This window comes from Nerophis ophidion, linkage group LG12, assembly GCF_033978795.1.
Source record: "Nerophis ophidion isolate RoL-2023_Sa linkage group LG12, RoL_Noph_v1.0, whole genome shotgun sequence".
NCBI lineage: Eukaryota > Metazoa > Chordata > Actinopteri > Syngnathiformes > Syngnathidae > Nerophis > Nerophis ophidion.
In genome coordinates, this window is record NC_084622.1 from 49,894,681 (window position 1) to 49,915,526 (window position 20,846).

The 20,846-nt window shown below is 38.8% G+C and overlaps 1 protein-coding gene across 2 annotated transcripts in view; it reads left to right on the plus strand.

Moving 5' to 3' along the window:
- Positions 1-14,289, plus strand: part of LOC133563518 (cytosolic carboxypeptidase 4) — a 199,740-nt gene extending 185,451 nt beyond the window's left edge. Inside the window, exons 25-27 of one of the 2 annotated variants that reach the window (XM_061917681.1) lie at positions 543-656; positions 10,082-10,181; positions 13,742-14,289. In XM_061917681.1, coding sequence (XP_061773665.1) covers positions 543-656; positions 10,082-10,181; positions 13,742-13,824 — 297 coding nt within the window. In that variant the 3' untranslated portion in view covers positions 13,825-14,289. Of the gene's footprint in view, positions 1-542; positions 657-10,081; positions 10,237-13,741 lie in introns of both variants that reach the window. The other variant, XM_061917680.1, reaches the window with a different exon arrangement.
- Positions 14,290-20,846: the final 6,557 nt, after the last annotated feature.

Consider the following 20,846-nt stretch of genomic DNA (forward strand, 5'->3'; position numbering starts at 1 on the left):
TGCGCCTAGAAATTCTGTCCATAAAAGTTATGAACAGAATCGGTGACAAAGGACAGCCTTGGCGGAGTCCAATCCTCACTGGAAATGTGTTCGACTTACTGCCGGCAATGCGGACCAAGCTCTGACACTGATCATACAGGGAGCGGACCGCCACAATAAGACAGTCCGATACCCCATACTCTCTGAGCACTCCCCACAGGACTCCCCGAGGGACACGGTCGAATGCCTTCTCCAAGTCCACAAAGCACATGTAGACTGGTTGCCCAACCAGTCTACAATTTATATATATTTTTTAAATAAGCATAAACCTTTCTTGAACAGGAACATGAACTACAACATGTATAGTCACTCTAACACTCTTTTCACACAATATTGTAGCTTTGAGTGTTTTCTTCTGCAGAACACAGCAACCGGAGGATCCTTCAAACGCCATTATTATTAAAGCCGCAATATTTGAAATGAGGGACAACTGTACCACAGACCAAGTAAACAAAAAACCCATTGCATTTTTTTCTAATACACATTTAATCTGATTTTCTTAGGTGGAGAAGTCGCGTTCATCCACTGCCAGAGTTGTTGTCTGGAGAGAAATTGGCGTGCTGAGAAGTTACACCATGGAAAGCACCTACAATGGTTTTGACCAGGGAATATACAAGGTTTGCAAAATTGTTTGAGTTATGTTATTATAACTAACACACAGAAAAAATAAGTCTACCCTTTTTTTAGTACTTTGGCTCCTTGTGATTGTCCAGGTTGTAACTTTGCCCAAACCTGACGTTTCTGCGCTGTGCGAGCAAAAAGTGTGCAAGCAAGGTTTAGAGCAGAGGTGTGGACTCGAGTCACATGACTTAGACTCGAGCCAGACTCGAGTCATGAATTTGATGACTTTAGACTCGACTTGACAAAATGTAAAAAGACTTGCAACTCGACTTAGACTTTAACATCAATGACTTGTGACTTGACTTGGACTTGAGCCTTTTGACTTGACATGACTTGCTACTTTCCCCAAAACCCAACGATTAAAAAGTTATTCAGGAGCGCTCCGTATCTTCCATTGTGTACGGAAGTGTATCAGCGTGTGTGTGATGACAGCCTGTGCGCTACCTGTCAGTACAACAGCCAATCAAATTACATCCACGTTGTTTTCGTCACACAGCATTCACCCAATCAAATTGCAGGAAAACCAACGGAGAAGAGCTTTCAAACAACAGAAGAATAAGTGAAGAAAATTATGCCATAAAGTGTTTCGTTCGGGTATTAAAACTACGACTTGGTCAACAAAACAGGAATTGCCGTATGCAAAACATGCGGTTGGAAGATTACAGACGGAGACGCATCAATTATCAACTTCGTTCGACATTTGAAGTTGCACAAAGAAGGGTACGTTTTGAATGTAAGCTAACGTTTATTGGCTGAGTAACGTGACTTTTATTTGCTGTGTTGTTAAATCAGTGAGGCTGTAAACTCACTGCTAACGTTAGAACCATAGACATCTTATAAGGGTACGCAGCATGGAGCGCTACTGCCTATTGCCGCAAACGAGATGCTGGGCCGCCATCTTGGAGTGGTGATACGCTCCACTCAGGGCAATTCATTTGGTAGGAACAATGAACTGTCAGCGCATTTAATTCATTTTACCTCACTGAATACCACTTATATTCACGCGCTTTTTTGTCATACGTGTAACTATGATAAATGACACATGTCTTGGCGTGTTCATAATTTGCTTAACAGAAATAGAATATTCTTATATGCTATAAGTGACCAGACGTCTGAGATCAAAACTGGGAATATAATCCCAGAGAAGGGGAAAAAACAGTCAGCTATTTTGAAGTTGAATAAACAATATGATTAGGTTATATATACATGCGTATATCCTACACAAACAATGTATGAATACATTAGATATCTATATATTTTACGGACCTATAGACCAGAGGTTCTCAAATGGGGGTACTTGAAAGTATCCCAAGGGGTACATGATATTTTTTTAAATATTCTAAAAATAGCAACAATTCAAAATCCTTTATAAATATGTTTATTGAAAAATACTCCAACAATATATGAAAGTAAATTCATAAAGTGTGAAAAGAAATGCAACAATGCAATATTCAGTGTTGACAGCTAGATTTTTTGTGGACATGTTCCATTAATATTGATGCTAAAGATTTCTTTTTTGTGAAGAAATGTTTAGAATGAAGTTGACGAATCCAGATGGATCTCTATTACAATCCCCAAAGAGGGCACTTTAAGTTGATTACTTCTATGTGTAGAAATCTGTATTTATAATTGAATCACTTGTTTATTTTTCAACACGTTTTTAGTTATATTTACATCTTTTTTTTTCCAAATAGTTCAAGAAAGACCACTACAATTGTGCAATATTTTGCACTGTTATACAGTTTAATAAATCAGAAACTGATGACATAGTGCTGTACTTTACTTCTTTATCTCTTTTTTCAACCAACAATGCTTTGCTCTGATTAGGGGGTACTTGAATTAAAAACATGTTCACAGGGGGTACATCACTGAAAAAAGGTTGAGAACCACTGATATAGACTTTATCTCTGTTGCTGCAACAGCAGAGAGTTTATTCTGTCTGGACACTTTGTATTGATATTTTCTATTACATTCTTCCTTTAAATGATCATGTTTACAGTGATTGAACATATATAAACACCTGAAAGTCTTTTATTTCAGCTAAAACCACCAATCTGTTTCACTGGATTCAGAATAAAACAAAATTCTGTTTTACTCAACAAAGTTAGTATTTGAATATTGTTACTTGAAGACTTATCTGTGGTTACAATAAAATGAGAATGCATCATAATCAATGGCGGCTGGTGAATTTTGTTTTAGGTGGGCCTGAAAGTTTGTAAACCAAATACCTGTAGGGGGGTCATCCTCCCCCAGAAGATTTCTTTGTGATTTTCACATACAAATATTGTAGTTCTTTGCCCCTGCTTAACTCTGTGGTGATATTCTTTTCACAAAATACAACCAATAGTATGTTAATGTTAAATCTTACTTGTGAAAAGTAATCCTCCAATTCCTATTTTCAACAGTCCGCTCAATTGAGCAGCAAAACGCTGAATACCAGCCCAGCATCTTTGTTTTCTACCTGTCAACTGTCAGTTTAGGCTGCTTGCCGGCTCCTCATCACCACTTCAAGATGGCGGCCAAATTGCTTGCGTCACAGCAGCCAATTCTGCGTCTACTTATAAGATGTCTATGGTTATAACGTCATTGCAAACATGGCAATCTGTTGCGTCCACTGCAGGTTGCTACCTTATTCATACTTTTTGTCAAGTGATATTTTTTTTTAAGCAGGGTTGCATGAGATACCTACACATAACGTTACGTTAGTGAATGTATCACACACAGTAACATAACGTTAGACGGCGGTCAGCAGCACCGCATATTTTAGCCACCTACAAAAAGTCAAACATAGTCAAATAATTTCCTATCTTCACAATATAAGCCCTGCTTCATGCTGTCTGCGCTAACAAAATAAGAGTCTCGGAAAGCTGGCGTGCACAAGTGATGTGCACGCCGGCTCTCTGAGGGATCGCTTGTGCACGCCAGTTTTCCGTGACTCTGTATTTAGTTAGCGCAGGCAGCATGAAGCAGAGCTTTTATTGTGAAGATAGGAAATGTGCAGTCGGCCTTTAGAGTTTTGACGGAAGGTACGGCGCGAGAGTCTGTTGAAATAAAAAGTGTTTCTCGCCTTCCTCTCGGTCATATTTTCATAATAATGATCTTGCAGCAGCCAGCGTCATCTCACAAGACCCTCCGGTACCGTGAATGTCATTTATGTGACGTCTTGGTGATTTAAGTGACGTCTTGATGATCACTAATTTTTAGGTCTAATTTTTTTAAAAGCCTGGCTGGAGATCGACTGACACACCCCCCGCGGTCGACAGGTAGCTCGCGATCGACGTAATGGGCACCCCTGTTGTAGAACAACGCAGAAACGAATGAGTATAACAATAGCAGGGGTTAAAATATGGAACTGTTTAAAGGATGAAATAAAACGCAGCACCAACATAAACCAGTTTAAAAAGCTTTTTAAATCATGTATCATTAGTAAATATAAGAAAGAAGAGCAAACATTGTTTTAGAAAGACAGTAATATATAATATGTATATAAATACAATTTATGATTTCATAATTATACATATAGGTTATATTAAAATGTATATATTACCACTTTATATGGAATTTAAATAAATTGTGTATATATAATATATATATATAAGTGTACAAATATATATGTTTGATTTAAATGTTAAACTGTGTATATGAGACGTGAGTTACATATATGTTGCTTATATATAGTTAAAAAAAAAAAAAGTAATATAAGTGAAGCATGTTTTAGATATTATATATTTTGAATCTTGTTCTTGTTGTGATGGGGTAGGTTTATATAAGCGTTGCTTCAAACTACACCCTTTCGGCTCAATCATTGCTCAAATGAGTGTTTTTTTGTTGTTTGTTTTATGTGAAGATTGCCGAAATAAATAAAATGTAAATGACTTCAAATATGACCTACTTACATACTTGCCAACCTTGAGACCTCCGAATTCGGGAGATGGGGGGGGTATATTTTCAAGTATTTCTTATATTATATATATGTATAAATAATCCGCTCATGAATGAGTATATCCATTCGGCCACCGTGTTCTGATCTACAACATTTTCAGGCACCATCCCCCTTCCCCTTCGAGTTGTCCTGAATGAACTGAAATATTTTTTTCCATTCATTTTGGAACTTGCAAGTGTACTTCTTCTTACTCGTCGTTGCCATGTCTCTTCTTCGTTCTTTTGCTTCGTCTCTGTTATGTTTTCGGACATTACTACTTGCCGTAGTTTTTAAGCAATGAATGATGGGAAATCCGGATGTTGCGTGTCAGTGTATTAATGTGCCGACTTGAATAAAAACATGCTGAGAAATAGCTCCGTGCCTCCCTACTTAATGGGTTAGAGATAAACCTATGGATAACTAAGACGTATATAATAGTCTCCTTTTGAGGTGAGAGAGGACGCTAAAGGCAGTGCCTTTAAGGCACGCCCCATATATTGCTGTCAGTGTGGAAATCGGGAGAAATTCGAGAGAATGGTTGTCCTGGGAGATTTTCGGGAGGGGCACTGAAATTCGGGAGTCTCCCGGGAAAATCAGGAGGGTTGGCAAGTTTGCCTACTTACTTCGTTACACGCTGTAACAGTCAGGTTAACCAAAAGCTGAGTTGCTAACGCTAACTCAACAAACTAAGTGTAGGAGATGGGAAAAAATGCGGTGTATAATGCCTAATTCAGATTTTATTTATTTATTTCGGCAATCTTCACATAAAACAAAGAACAACAACAAAAAAAGAAAACAAACACTCATTTGAGCAATGATTGAGCCGAAAGGGTGTAGGTTGAAGCAACGCTTATATAAACCTACCCCATCACAACAAGAACAAGGTTCAAAATATATAAAATCTAAAACATGCTTCACTTATATTACTTTTTTTTAAACAATATATAAGCAGCATACATGTAGCACACGTCTCATATACACAGTTTAACATTTACATCAAACATATACATTTGTACACTTTATATATATATATATACATATATATATATATATTTATATATATATATATGATTATATATATATATATATATATATATATACACACACACACACACACACAATTTATTTAAATTCCATATAAAGTGGTAATATATACATTTTAATATAACCTATATGTATAATTATGAAATCATAAATTGTATTTATATACATATATATTATTGTCTTTCTAAAACAATGTTTGCTCTTCTTTCTTATATTTACTAATGATAAATGATTTAAAAAGCTTTTTAAACTGGTTTATGTTGGCTGCTGTGTTTTATTTCATTCTTTAAACAGTTCCATATTTTAACCCCTGCTATTGTTATACTCATTCGTTTCTGCGCTGTTGTTAAATCTGAGCTTTTTATGTAGTCGTTCACAATACAAAAAAAGTGAATCCTAATATGAATGCGTAAATGTCTCTTAAATGAGCCACATGACTAAGGATGTCGCGATCAAATTTTTTGGCCTCAGGTCTGATAGCTCGGTTGGTAGAGTGGCCGTGCCAGCAACTCAAAGGGTTGCAGGTTTGATTCCCGCTTCCGCCATCCTAGTCACTGCCGTTGTGTCTTTGGGCAAGACACTTTACCCACCTGCTCCCAGTGCCACCCACACTGCTTTAAATGTAACTTGGATATTGGGTTTCACTATGTAGAGCGCTTTGAGTCACCAGAGAAAAGCGCTATATAAATATAATTCACTTCACTACCGATCCCATTCAGTACTTTGACAATAGATTATAGAAATGCAAATTAGGGATGGGCCACCAATCAGTACCTGCCCATTTTTGTGAAAAATTATGTGAACACCGTTCCTGATTAAAGCCTTTAATGCCAATCGCAAATGCTGATCCGCCCTGGCCAAAACTTTATATATTTTCAGTTCAGCTGTTCAAAAGCAGCTAATTATGTGTTCCATACATACAGTACTTGCCAACCCTCCCAACAATATTTGAGGGTGTGCCTTTAGCCTCCTCTACAACCTGTCGTCACATACACTTTTCAACCATGCAAACAGCACGACGGCCCGCTCACATAAAATATGTGGATTTTACACACACACGTGCACACACACACACAAGTGTATGCGATGCATACTTGATCAACAACCATACAGGTCACACTGAAGGTGACGCCATCATCTTCTGGTCAAAACTGGTCATTCCTTCCAAGTTCCCTCTGCTGCATAAGATGGCCTGTCACATCCTCACAATCTTTGGCTCAACATACATCTGTGAGTCTGCCTCCTCTACAATGAACATTGTGAAGAACAAGTACCGCAGCAGACTGACCAATGAACACCTGGATCAGTGTCTCCGCCTGGCCATCACACCTTTTGTGCCAAAGTTCAAAGTCTTGGCTTCAACCCCAAGAGCCCAATTCTTCCATTGAGCAACTGTGTTTTACACAATCGGGATGTGCTGTACCTTAGTTATTTTGTACATGAATGAGATCTGTTGAGGTCATTTGTTTACCAGGGATCAATCAATCAATCAATCAATGTTTACTTATATAGCCCTAAATCACTAGTGTCTCAAAGGGCTGCACAAACCACTACGACATCCTCGGTAGGCCCACATAAGGGCAAGGAAAACTCACACCCAGTGGGACGTCGGTGACAATGATGACTATGAGAACATTGGAGAGGAGGAAAGCAATGGATGTCGAGCGGGTCTAACATGATACTGTGAAAGTTCAACATGATACTGTGAAAGTTCAATCCATAATGGATCCAACACAGTCACGAGAGTCCAGTCCAAAGCGGATCCAACACAGCAGCGAGAGTCCCGTTCACAGCGGAGCCAGCAGGAAACCATCCCAAGCGGAGTCGGATCAGCAGCGCAGAGATTTCTCCAGCCGATACACAGGCGAGCAGTACATGGCCACCGGATCCGACCGGACCCCCTCCACAAGGGAGAGTGGGACATAGAAGAAAAAGAAAAGAAACGGCAGATCAACTGGCCTAAAAAGGGAGTCTATTTAAAGGCCAGAGTATACAAATGAGATTTAAGGTGAGACTTAAATGCTTCTACTGAGGTGGCATCTCGAACTGTTACCGGGAGGGCATTCCAGAGTACTGGAGCCCGAACGGAAAACGCTCTATAGCCCGCAGACTTTTTTTGGGCTTTGGGAATCACTAATAAGCCGGAGTCCTTTGAACGCAGATTTCTTGCCGGGACATATGGTACAATACAATCGGCAAGATAGGATGGAGCTAGACCGTGTAGTATTTTATACGTAAGTAGTAAAACCTTAAAGTCACATCTTAAGTGCACAGGAAGCCAGTGCAGGTGAGCCAGTACAGGCGTAATGTGATCAAACTTTCTTGTTCTTGTCAAAAGTCTAGCAGCCGCATTTTGCACCAACTGTAATCTTTTAATGCTAGACATGGGGAGACCCGAAAATAATACGTTACAGTAATCGAGGCGAGACGTAACAAACGCATGGATAATGATCTCAGCGTCTTTAGTGGACAGAATGGAGCGAATTTTAGCGATATTACGGAGATGAAAGAAGGCCGTTTTAGTAACGCTTTTAATGTGTGCCTCAAAGGAGAGAGTTGGGTCGAAGATAATGCCCAGATTCTTTACCGTGTCGCCTTGTTTAATTGTTTGGTTGTCAAATGTTAGAGTTGCATTATTAAATAGAGTTCGGTGTCTAGCAGGACCGATAATCAGCATTTCCGTTTTTTTGGCGTTGAGTTGCAAAAAGTTAGCGGACATCCATTGTTTAATTTCATTAAGACACGCCTCCAGCTGACTACAATCCGGCGTGTTGGTCAGCTTTAGGGGCATGTAGAGTTGGGTGACATCAGCAGGATAGGAGGGTTGTGTTTAAAAAGTATTTATTTTTTGTTAAAACTGAAAGTTTTATTTAAGTTATTTATTTTTGTTTCAAAGAAAATCTTTCATGTATTTTATTGGATATTTATTTTAATTTTGTTAATTTTAAGAAAATGTTAAACTACTACCTACCTCCTGCTATTATATAAGCTTGACCGATAATAAACGGACCCAGCCTGTTTCAAAATAACATTTGTAGACCTTCAAGATTTGTACTTGAGGACCCCTGGCATATAGTATGCACCTGCCTTGAATTACTGCCAGGTCAAACTCGCTTCCCAAAATAATTAGCGCATACTTAGTATTACCGCCTGGTCAAAGTGGTGACGTCACGAGTGACACTTCACCTGTCATCATTTTCAAAATGGAGGAGGCTGATTGAAATCACATAAAGGGAAGAAGATTAAGGGCTATTCAGTAGGATTTAAGGTCCAAGCTTACATCACACTAAAATTTTTACTGCATACTTTGGTAAGCGAAGGAGTGAGAAGAAGTTTTAAATTAATTGGCGCCCCGGCGGCAATTCAAGGAAATACGGTAAGTGAATAATGACAAGTTATATGGTTGTTTGAATACATATTCTGGTCCCTTTAAATTGAATTTGTTGTTTATTTTTGTAAAAAACAAACAAAACCAACTATTTTAGCAAGTTCATGTTTGTGGTAATCCCATCTTTAAAAAGTCATACACCCCCAGAAGAGGTTTGAGTGTGTTTTAAAAAGCTTGTTTCACAAAAAAATCATGCAATAATTATTTTTTTGGTACATATAAAACCACCAAATGTGTCTTTAGGACGACAGTGTTGTGTTTATGGGGGGTCCTTTCGGAGTCTTTTGTATGGGGGCCCAGAATTTGGTGTGACGCCTCTTGGTTGGAGAACAAGAAGTTGAAAAAAAGTATTTTTTGCAACTTTTAAGCAGCGGTGTTCTTGTAATAATTTGGGTTTGAAAATGTACCTTCGAGCAAGTTGCAAAAAACTCCATTAATGTTCAAAAAATGTCAGTGCCTCACCAGGTATGAATGTTGCCACATACCAATAGGGTTGGGCACCAAGACCATAATAGCACCGGTGCCAACAGAAACAATATTAACCAGACTGAAAAAAGAAGCAGCTATTGGTGCTTCATTTCAGTGCTAAATGAATTCTGACTAAATAATCTGCAACTAGTACTATTATAGATTTTATTTTTGAATGTATTACTTGTATAATTAAATTTTCTTTGCTCAAAGTATCTGCGATGAGGTAGCGACTTGTCCAGGGTGTACACCGCCTTCCGCCCGAATGCAGCTGAGATAGGCTCCAGCGGAAGAAAAATGGATGGATGGATGATCAAAGTATTTAAATTACTCGTCTGTTTAACTTGACTGTCATAATTCAATCAAAATAAAAAGCCATTGGTTTTATTTTTATTTTCTTTTTTTTTTAAGTAACGGTTCAGGCCCTATTTAAGTACCTGCACCATTTTTGAAGTACCAATTTGGTACCAGTAGACGTTCAAATGTAAACCCTGGTAAAAAAAAAAAATAATTTAACAGAGTTACTGCGACAATACATCATTTTGAAATTCTGACTCTCTCTCTGTTTTTCTCACAATTTTTTTTTTCTACGTTTAAAGGGTCTGCATATGGGAATCCGAGAGCTGGAAGAAATGGGAAGGAACTTTTGCCACAGTCTGCTGTCCATGACTAAAGATACAAAGGAACTTTATGACACGAGTATGATCAATTACATTAACCTAGACCACAACATCCAGGACCATAGGTCACACAAGTAAGATTTCATCCTGTCTAGGGTGTGTGTTAAAGACAATAGACAATATAAATTATATAAATTTGGCTGACGATGGAGCTTGGAAGTACTATTGTTGTATTGTGATGATGCATGTTGATAACACGTTCTGGCTGTGTCCCGCAAATTTGACAGCGACAAAAAACGAACATGCCCTCAACCAATGTAGCATTCTTTAAAGTGGCTAATGTCCCTCCACAGTGCACAGCCTCACGTCACATAGCTTGCGTCCCCTCTGACATTTGATTTATAGTTCTTCTGTGGCGGCGCCAGACTTGTAATTCTCTTCCAAAACACTAAGTGGCAGTGTCTCCAGAAGGAGTAACTGCAGCTGTCATTGACCAGACACTGTATTTCTTTCTTGTGAAGAAGGACGATAGACCACAACCACAACATCGTCATCTTTATCTACACTGGAACTAATCATTCAGAATCATCAGTTTACTTTTAACGGACGTTCACTTATAAACCAGAGGAATATCGCAACGATAGACTGTGCAACTTCTGAAAGAGGACGCTATTATTATTTGCAGCACTATTTAGCAGTTTTAAGACATGGTACAAAAAAGATCTATTATATAAATACAATAGTTAAATAACTATTGTAAATTAAAAACATGTTGGTGTTTATCTCCATGGTCATGTTCAGAGTTCACAATTGTAAGTATACCACACCTGAGATTTTATTGACAGAGAATGAGAAGTGTCTCGTGTGTGTGTAAGACATGAGTGCACAAGAGTATGTCGGAATTTAACCTGTTAGCACAAGATTGGCAATATAAGTTTAAAAGATTGTCATGCTTTGTGACTTCCTCTGGATGCAACAACACAATAAGCTGAAAAACACACATTGAGTAAATAGCATAAGCAAATAAACTATGTTTCTTAAAAATAACATTATCACTGGAGGAGGACCAAGAGTTAAACATGCTACGCTACACATCGTAGGTGGATTTGAGCTCATGAATGTAAACAAAAGGTGGGCGGATCGATACAAAAATCAGAAAGGACTACAGCAAGTACAATATCATATGATCGGTACTATAGTGGTTTGATATTTTTTACTAGTCAAACATGCTTTTGTTTACAAACAAAGGAAATTCATCCATTGACACAGGAGGAACATAAGGGAATTTAATTGGGATCAAAAATGTAATCATCCAACGATCTTGAAAATTTGAATATCAGTATTCATATGACCAATACTGCCCCTGTAACTACTTGGTATTTAATGATAAAGAAACCAGATTCAGTATTAACAGAATAAGTAATCACAATAGTTTGGAGAAAATAATCCAACTGGAAATTATGCATTATATTACAGCCAAATTAAGAGCCTTTGTAACACATTTTAAAATCGTTGTATTATCCTTTATACGCCCGATAATAAATTGTGATATACAAACCTTGTTTCCATATGATAAATAAATGATAAATGGGTTGTACTTGTATAGCGCTTTTCTACCTTCAAGGTACTCAAAGCGCTTTGACACTACTTCCACATTTACCCATTCACACACACATTCACACACTGATGGAGGGACCTACCATGCAAGGCGCTAACCAGCACCCATCAGGAGCAAGGGTGAAGTGTCTTGCTCAGGACACAACGGACGTGACGAGGTTGGTACTCGGTGGGGATTGAACCAGGGACCCTCGGGTTGCACATGGCCACTCTCCCACTGCCCCACGCCGTCACAGTTGGGAAATTGTGTTAGATGTAAATATAAACGGAATACAATGATTTGCAAATCCTTTTCAACCCATATTCAGTTGTATGCACTACAAAGACAAGATATTTGATGTTCAAACTCAAACTTTATTTTATTAGATTTTTTTTAAATAATAATTAACTTATAATTTCATGGCTGCAACACGTGCCAAAGTAGTTGGGAAAGGGCATGTTCACCACTGTGTTACATCACCTTTTCTTTTAACAACACTCAATAGACGTTTGGGAACTGAGGAAACTATTTGTTGCAGCTTTGAAAGTGGAATTCTTCCCCATTCTTGTTTTATGTAGAGTTTCAGTCGTTCAACAGTCCGGGGTCTCTGCTGTCTTATTTTACGCTTCATAATGCGCCACAAATTTTTGGCGGAAGACAGGTCTGGACTGCAGGCGGACCAGGAAAGTACCCGCACACTTTTACTACCAAACCACTCTGTTGTAACACGTGGCTTGGCATTGTCTTGCTGAAATAAGCAGGGGCGTCCATGATAACGTTGCTTGGATGACAACATATGTTGCTCCAAAACCTGTATGGACCATTCATGGTGCCTTCACAGATGTGTAAATTGCCCATGCCTTGGGCACTAAAACACCCACATCACAGATGCTGGCTTTTGAACTTTGCGCCTATAACAATCCGGATGATTATTTTCCTCTTTGTTCCGGAGGACACTACGTCCACAGTTTTTGCATATAATTTGAAATGTGGACTCGTCAGACCACAAAACTCCTTTCCACTTTGCATCAGTCCATCTTAGATGATCTCGGGCCCAGCCAAGCCAGCGGCGTTCCTTGGTGTTGTTGATAAATGGGTTTTGCTTTGCATAGCAGAGTTTAAACTTGCACTTACAGATGTAGCAACCAACTGTAGTTACTAACAGTGGTGATACCCTTTACACACCGATGTCAGTTTTTGATGCAGTACCGCCTGAGGTATCAAAGGTCCATAATATCATCGCTAACGAGCAGTGATTTCTCCAGATTCTCTGAACCTTTTGATGATTTTACGGACCGTAGATGGTAAAATCCCTAAATTCCTTGCAATAGCTCGTTGAGAAATGTTGTTCTAAAACTGTTCGACAATTTGCTTACAAAGTGGTGACCCTCACCCCATCCTTGTTTGTGAATTACTTAGCATTTCATGGAAGCTGCTTTTATACCCAATCATGGCACCCACCTGTTCCCAATTAGCCTGCACATCTGTGGGATGTTCCAAATAAGTGTTTGATGAGAATTTCTCAACTTTATCAGTATTTATTACCACCTTTCCCAACTTCTTTGTCACGCGTTTCTGTCATCAAATTCTAAAGTTAATGATTTGCAAAAAAAAAAAATGTTTATCAGTGTGAACATCAAATATGTTTGTTGTCTATGTAGCATATTCAACTGACTATGGGTTAAAAATGATTTGCAAATCATTGTATTCCGTTTATATTTACATCTAAAATAATTTCCCAACTCATTTGGAAACGGGGTTTGTAATTCATTACTACAAGAGTCTGCAATAGATAGGCGATGTGGCCTAAAATCGCGATCTCTAAACCTGACTATTTTTAAGTCATTCTTGGGTTATTGAGACACATTTGACTACCTTTTGTGTTATGGCATAGCCAATATAAATTTAGCATCAAGCTAGTGCTTTTGGAAAAGTGTAGCACTTTCTATCAGGCATACTTGCCTTGTTGGCATGGAAAATTGCAATGTTACTTAAAGGTTGATTGCATATTGTAATACACTTCTTTGTCTTTTCTCACCCAGCATTTTTGAAGATGACGAGCCTCCATGTGCTGAAGAAATTGAATATTCCATCGAGTGTCCAGGTCTTCCAGGCAGTGATTTAGAATCAGATGTAAACAAATGCATGGCCTGCACAGATGAAGAGGAGGGTGTTGCCCACCTTGAGGGCAATTAAGTGTTGCACACCAACACGTACCACACAAAAAATTATAGTAAATTGTAAACCCAGAAGTGTCAATAAGTTAATTTTGCTTTTGGATGAATCTGAGTTTTTACATGATTATTGCAATAATTTTTAGTGACCAATGGCATTCATTAACACGTTAACACATGAACTTCAACCTGTTGACAAAAATAGAAAGGAAAAATATTAGCGTTCATGCAGCTTTAGAACCCTATTTGTTTTTCAGGGGAAAAACCGATGGCAAACAATAAAACTCCAAGAGTGTCCCTAAGTGTTGCATAAAATGCAGTAATATTGTTTTTTTTTTACATGAATTATTTATTGTCATACTGTGTGTCTGTAACGATAAAATCTTGACAAATAAAGTACATTGTGGACGTTTAAAGGTGTGGTCGTGTGAATATTTCATAGCTTTCGTCTGATGCTTTGAAGGGGTCAGTGACTGGAAAAAGAAGCGCTGCTGAAGATGAAACCAGAAACAAGCGTGCTCAGGTAACCCGCTCCAAAGGGGCCTTGATCTGACCCCCCACAGAGCCATCATCTCGATCTTATCTTCCATTAGCCAATAGGAGCTGGCTCAGTATCCATGGATATGGATCTGATATTATCACATGGCCAAAGTGAGTAAGACTAGCTGGGTAATGTAGCCATGTCTCTGTTACTCAACTGGCTCTTGGGCCGTGATCTTTGTCCCACTCAATATTTAAGTCATTTGGCTCGGCCAAATCTTGACATTGATCAAGCTCTAAGTTAGGTTCAAAGCTAGAATCAACAAGACTTTATTCTTATTACATATAGAGAATATACACAGAGGTGCCTCTGTATGTTGATTTAATAACAATGCTTTTGTAAACACTCTATACCAGGGGTGCCCATTACATCGATCGCGAGCTACCAGTCGACCGCAGGGGGTGTGTCAGTCGATCTCCAGCCAGGCTTTTAAAAAAAAATAGACCTAAAAATTAGTGATCAATCTTCACCAAGACGTCACTTAAATAACATTCACGGTACCGGAGGGTCTTGTGAGATGACGCTGGCTGCTGCAAGACCATTATTATTAGAATATGACCGACAGGAAGGCGAAGAACACTTTTTATTTCAACAGACTCTCGCGCCGTATCTTCCGTCAAAACTCTAAAGGCCGACTGCACATTTCCTATCTTCACAATAAAAGCCCTGCTTCATGCTGCCAGCTTTCTGAGACTCTTATTTTGTTAGCGCAGGCAGCATGAAGCAGGGCTTGGGAAATATGCAGTCGGCCTTTAGAGTTTTGACGGAAGGGACGGCGCGAAAGTCTGTTGAAATAAAAAGTGTTTCTCGCCTTCCTCTCTGTCATTTTTTCATAATAATGAACTAGCAGCAGCCAGCGTCATCTCACAAGACCCTCGGGTGCCGTGAATGTCAATCAAGCAAGCTACGGAATTTGCCGCCAATGTTTTTCTTGTAAAGTGTATGGAAGCTGGATGAATTAGATGCCAAAAACCAACCACTTTCATGTGGTATTGTACAGAAAGGACAACTTTTGTTCTCCTCCATTTGAAAATGTGGGCGTTATCATCATTACTGTCTGATTCCAATCAATGCAAGTCATCAGAATCAGGTAATACACCAACTTATATTCTTGTCTTTGTGAAAGAAAGACATCTATATGTGTTACACATGCTTGTATTATCATTAAACACATTTAACTTGTTTACAAAAATGTCTCTTTCATAAATAAATAAATATAAATGATATATATAAATGAGGTAGATCCCCTCGAGTTGGTCAATTGAAAAGTAGCTCGCCTGCAGAAAAAGTGTGGGCACCCCTGCGCCATACCTTTGTTCATTCACTCAGAAAAGACATGTATGTCTTTCCTAGAGCAGCTGGAGCTTACCACCAAATGTATGCACAACAATAGAGGCAGAGTGATAGAACTGCCTTGCCTAATGACACAACAGCAGACTGACTAGGTTTGCTGGAGGAGCTTACTGGAAGAAACGGGAAATGACGTGTTTGCTTATTGTTTTATCAAAGTAAAAGTCTTGATTACAGGTACTAATCACAAAGAGTTTAGTCAACAAAAGAGGTCAGCTTTATTCTCTGACAGTGTTATGCGTATGGTTTTGGTATCCGATGATATGCATAAACCAGGGGTGCCCACACTTTTTCTGCAGGCAAGCTACTTTCCAATTGACCAACTCGAGGGGATCTACCTCATTTATATATATCATTTATATTTATTTATTTATGAAAGAGACATTTTTATAAACAAGTTAAATGTGTTTAATGATAATACAAGCATGTGTAACACATATAGATGTCTTTCTTTCACAAAGACAAGAATATAAGTTGGTGTATTACCTGATTCTGATGACTTGCATTGATTGGAATCAGACAGTAATGATGATAACGCCCACATTTTCAAATGGAGGAGAAAAAAAGTTGTCCTTTCTGTACAATACCACATGAAAGTGGTTGGTTTTTGGCATCTAATTCATCCAGCTACCATACACTTTACAAGAAAAACATTGGCGGCAAATTCCGTAGCTTGCTTGATTGACATTCACGGCACCCGAGGGTCTTGTGAGATCGCGCTGGCTGCTGCCAGTTCATTATTATGAAAAAATGACAGAGAGGAAGGCAAGAAACACTTTTTATTTCAGCAGACTTACGCGCCGTCCCTTGCGTCAAAACTCTAAAGGCCGACTGCACATTTCCTATCTTCACAAGAAAAGCCCTGCTTCATGCTGCCTGCGCTAACAAAATAAGAGTCTCGGAAAGCTGGCGTGCACAAGTGATGTGCACGCCAGCTTTCTGAGGGTTCGCTTGTGCACGCCAGTTTTCCGAAACACTGTATTTAGTTAGCGCAGGCAGCATGAAGCAGGGCTTTTATTGTTAAGATAGGAAATGTGCAGTCGGCCTTTAGAGTTTTGACGGAAGGTACGGCGCGAGAGTCTGTTGAAATAAAAAGTGTTTCTCGCCTTCCTCTCGGTCATATTTTCATAATAATGATCTTGCAGCAGCCAGCGTCATCTCACAAGACCCTCCGGTACCGTGAATGTCATTTAAGTGACGTCTTGGTGAAGATTGATGATCACTAATTTTTAGGTCTATTTTTTTTAAAAGCCTGGCTGGAGATCGACTGACACACCCCCCGCGGTCGACTGGTAGCTCGCGATCGACGTAACGGGCACCCCTGGCATAGATTTACAATATTGTACATCACATTTTCATTTTCCAGGAGTAGGAAAAAGCAGATTGCTCTTAAAGGTTCATTATGTCTTTTTATTTATATACTTTTTCAAATGTTCTTGTAATCAGACCATATTTTTGGTGTATTAGATGGAATCTTTACCTGACATGTTTCGACTGTCGAAGTGAAGAACAATCTGAAATGAAGAACAAAGAGGTCATAACCTTAGCATACATTAGAGGAATAACTGAACCAATACAGCAGGTCATGAAAAAACATAAAATAAACCAAACACAAAAACAATACAGTTACTTGTACATCCAAAAGACAAAATAGAAGATAAGAAATACAATGTAATTAACAAAATCATGCAAACAATCACACATGGGAGAAACACGGAGGACATTCAACACAAAGAAGAAAGAACATCAGAAATAATGCAAAAAAAAAAGACAACTGGAATGTTTACAAGAAGCCTAAACCAAAAATCCGAACAGGAAATCTTAAAATCAGCCATTTAAGATCGTTGCAAAATAACCACGTCATGGACCGGGACAACGGCAAAATCATCGGAACAGAAAGTAACAAATTCAAACAAACAAAGGATTAACGAGGCAATCGAATTAAGGTAGCGGCCCTAGGAAACCATCAATCGGGATGATTCATGCTCTCACACCTGGGACTCCCTCTTCCTCTAACCATCAAGCGGCGGCGGGGGGTGGGGGTAGACTTGACAGGTCAGAAGAACAGCTGATAGGCAACACCTCACAGTGGTCAAGTGACCCTTCTGTCTACCAAAAATATGGTCTGATTACAATAACATTTAAAAAAGTATAGGACAAAGCAGAGTTTACTTATATAATCCTACTCCTTTTCTGTTTCATAACATTTCTTACACATTTGTTTGTTCACTTCCTGTCCTCATTCTCTAACAGAAACAAAATGACAAACAATAAATATATCAAAGTTATTCATTAATTATCTGTTGTTGAATTTAAGGATTTTTGAAAATTGTGGAAGTAAAGAAACCAGCCTGTAATTTGTAAACTGGTGCTTGTCTCCATTCTTATAAGTCGGTACAACTTTTATTATTTTAATTTTGTTTGAGATTTTGCCGTTCAAAATGGTAGACTGCAGACATTAAAGGTTCTGAAATGTATTTGATAACTGTTTGTATTGCTTCCATATCGATTCTATGATGGTCGGTGAGGTCTTGGCTTTGCATTTCTTAAATTTTTTTTAATTTTTTTTTGTCCCATTTGAGGAACATGAATTTTGGATTTCTATCTATGATGTCATCGAACTCCTCAACTGACCCGAGATCTTGAATGTGTTGCTTTAGATTGGTTCCAATATTTACAAAGAAGTTATTAAAGCATTCAACTACTTCCAACATGCTATAATTTTATATATTTCCGCCTAAAAAGTATTGAGAGTAATCCTTAGCACCATTTTTAATGACGATATTTAGGGGCTGCTTTGTGTTGTTTTTGTTTCTGTCTTATGTAATATTTCCTACATGTTTTTAGTACCCTGGTTAGCTTGTTCTAATACATCACTTGTGCACGCCAGCTTTCTGAGGGATCGCTTGTGCACGCCAGTTTTCCGAGACTCTGTATTTAGTTAGCGCAGGCAGCATGAAGCAGGGCTTTTATTGTGAAGATAGGAAATGTGCAGTCGGCCTTTAGAGTTTTGACGGAAGGTACGGCGCGAGAGTCTGTTGAAATAAAAAGTGTTTCTCGCCTTCCTCTCGGTCATATTTTCATAATAATGATCTTGCAGCAGCCAGCGTCATCTCACAAGACCCTCCGGTACCGTGAATGTCACGTAAGCGACGTCTTGGTGAAGATTGATGATCACTAATTTTTAGGTCTATTTTTTTTAAAAGCCTGGCTGGAGATCGACTGACACACCCCCCGCGGTCGACTGGTAGCTCGCGATCGACGTAATGGGCACCCTGTTCTATACAATGTATTTTTTGTCCAAGCATTATTCAATCCCTTTGGCATCCGTAGTTGATTGTTTTTCTTTTATGTTTTACTAAGTTGTTTCCATGGACAATATTTGTCATATTGCTGATATCAGGAAGGTATTGAAAATTGCCATAAATGTAACAGGAAAGGCTTCAGGAACCTGCCAGTCAGGGTTCAGAATCAGTTGTGCTGATAAAAGGCAAAGTGTGTGGACGCAACCTCTCAGTGTCGTGTCACCCCTAGAATCTGATAGGCCACCCCACTCAGAGGACTAATGATTGTCAGCATACGAAGGTAGCGGATTTAGACAGCGGCTGATGTTCTGTCCGCACATTTTCCAGCGAGTGGTATTGCGCTTCATCGAGTTATGTGACCAGATGTGCGGAGGCTTCGAGGCGTGTGTCGAGTAATGGAAGGTAAACACGTGACCGCTCCGGGATGTGTTTCAGATTTAGCGAGGCTATTCGACAACATAAAACTCCGGAGCCTTACTGAAAATGTGGGCTTTTGAGAGCTGCAGTCTGTTTGGAATCTGTTTGGATAGAGAATAAAAATGTTTTTTTTAAATGACAATAGATCCAAAGAATAACGCCGCATGATATTAAATTTGACGGCAAACTTAATCCAAGCCGTGAGCAGGGACTATTTCAAAATAAAATACATAGAAAAACATGCTGTAACCTCTGTATTTACATATTTTTTTGTTGATAACCAGTCTGAGTATTTTTTTGGGTCAGTGGCATGTAATCAGTGTTTAGTGTTCTATTGATTCACAATGACTCACTCTTGATATAAAAAAAAAGTGTTTTCAGACTACTAAATAATTCAAATCATAGAAGATTTAATACAATAGGCTCTTTTTTCTCAAACCTTTTTACGGTGCATCCAGAAAGTATTCAGAGTGCTCGACTTTTTCCACATTTTGTTATGGAATACATTCGTTTTTGTCCTCAAAATTCTACAGACAATACCCCATAATTTGTATTTGTTTATTTTTTTTACTTAGCAAAGGTATTAAAAAATAATAATGAAAAAGTAAAATAATGAAAAAAAAACAAGACTGTGTGAGTTCCCTCCGAGTACTCCGGGTTCCTCCCACCTCTAAAAATATGCACCAGGGGATAGGTTGATTGGCAACACTAAATTGGCCCTAGTGTGTGAATGTGAGTGTGAATGTTGTCTCTGTGTTGGTGACTTGTCCAGGATGTACCCCGCCTTCCACCCGAATGCAGCTGAGATAGGCTCCAGCATCCCCTGCAATCCTGAAAGGCACAAGCGGTAGAAATGGATGGATGGATGTAAATAAGTATTTGTAGTCTTTGCTCAATACTTTGTTGATGCACCTTAGGCAGCAATTACAGTCTCTAGTCTTTTTGAATACGATGCAACACGCTTGCACAACTTTCTTTGGGCAGTTTCGTTAATTCCTCTTTGCAGCACTTCTCAAACTCCATCAAGTCTGATGAGAAGTGTTAGTTTTCATCCAGGATGTCTCTGTACATCGCTGCATTCATCCTTCCAGTCTATTTTCATACAGGTCCATTATAAAGCGCATTAAAGGGGTCATATGTTTTTTTTCTAAATTTAAAACTTGTGGTCTACATAACATGTGATGATGCGATGACGTGGCGACTTGTCCAGGGTGTACCCCGCCTTCCGCCCGATTGTAGCTGAGATAGGCACCAGCGCCTCCCGCGACCCCAAAGGGAATAAGCGGTAGAAAATGGATAACATGTAATGGTGGTTCTTTGGTCAAAATGCTGCATAGATTATGTTTTACAGATCATCTTC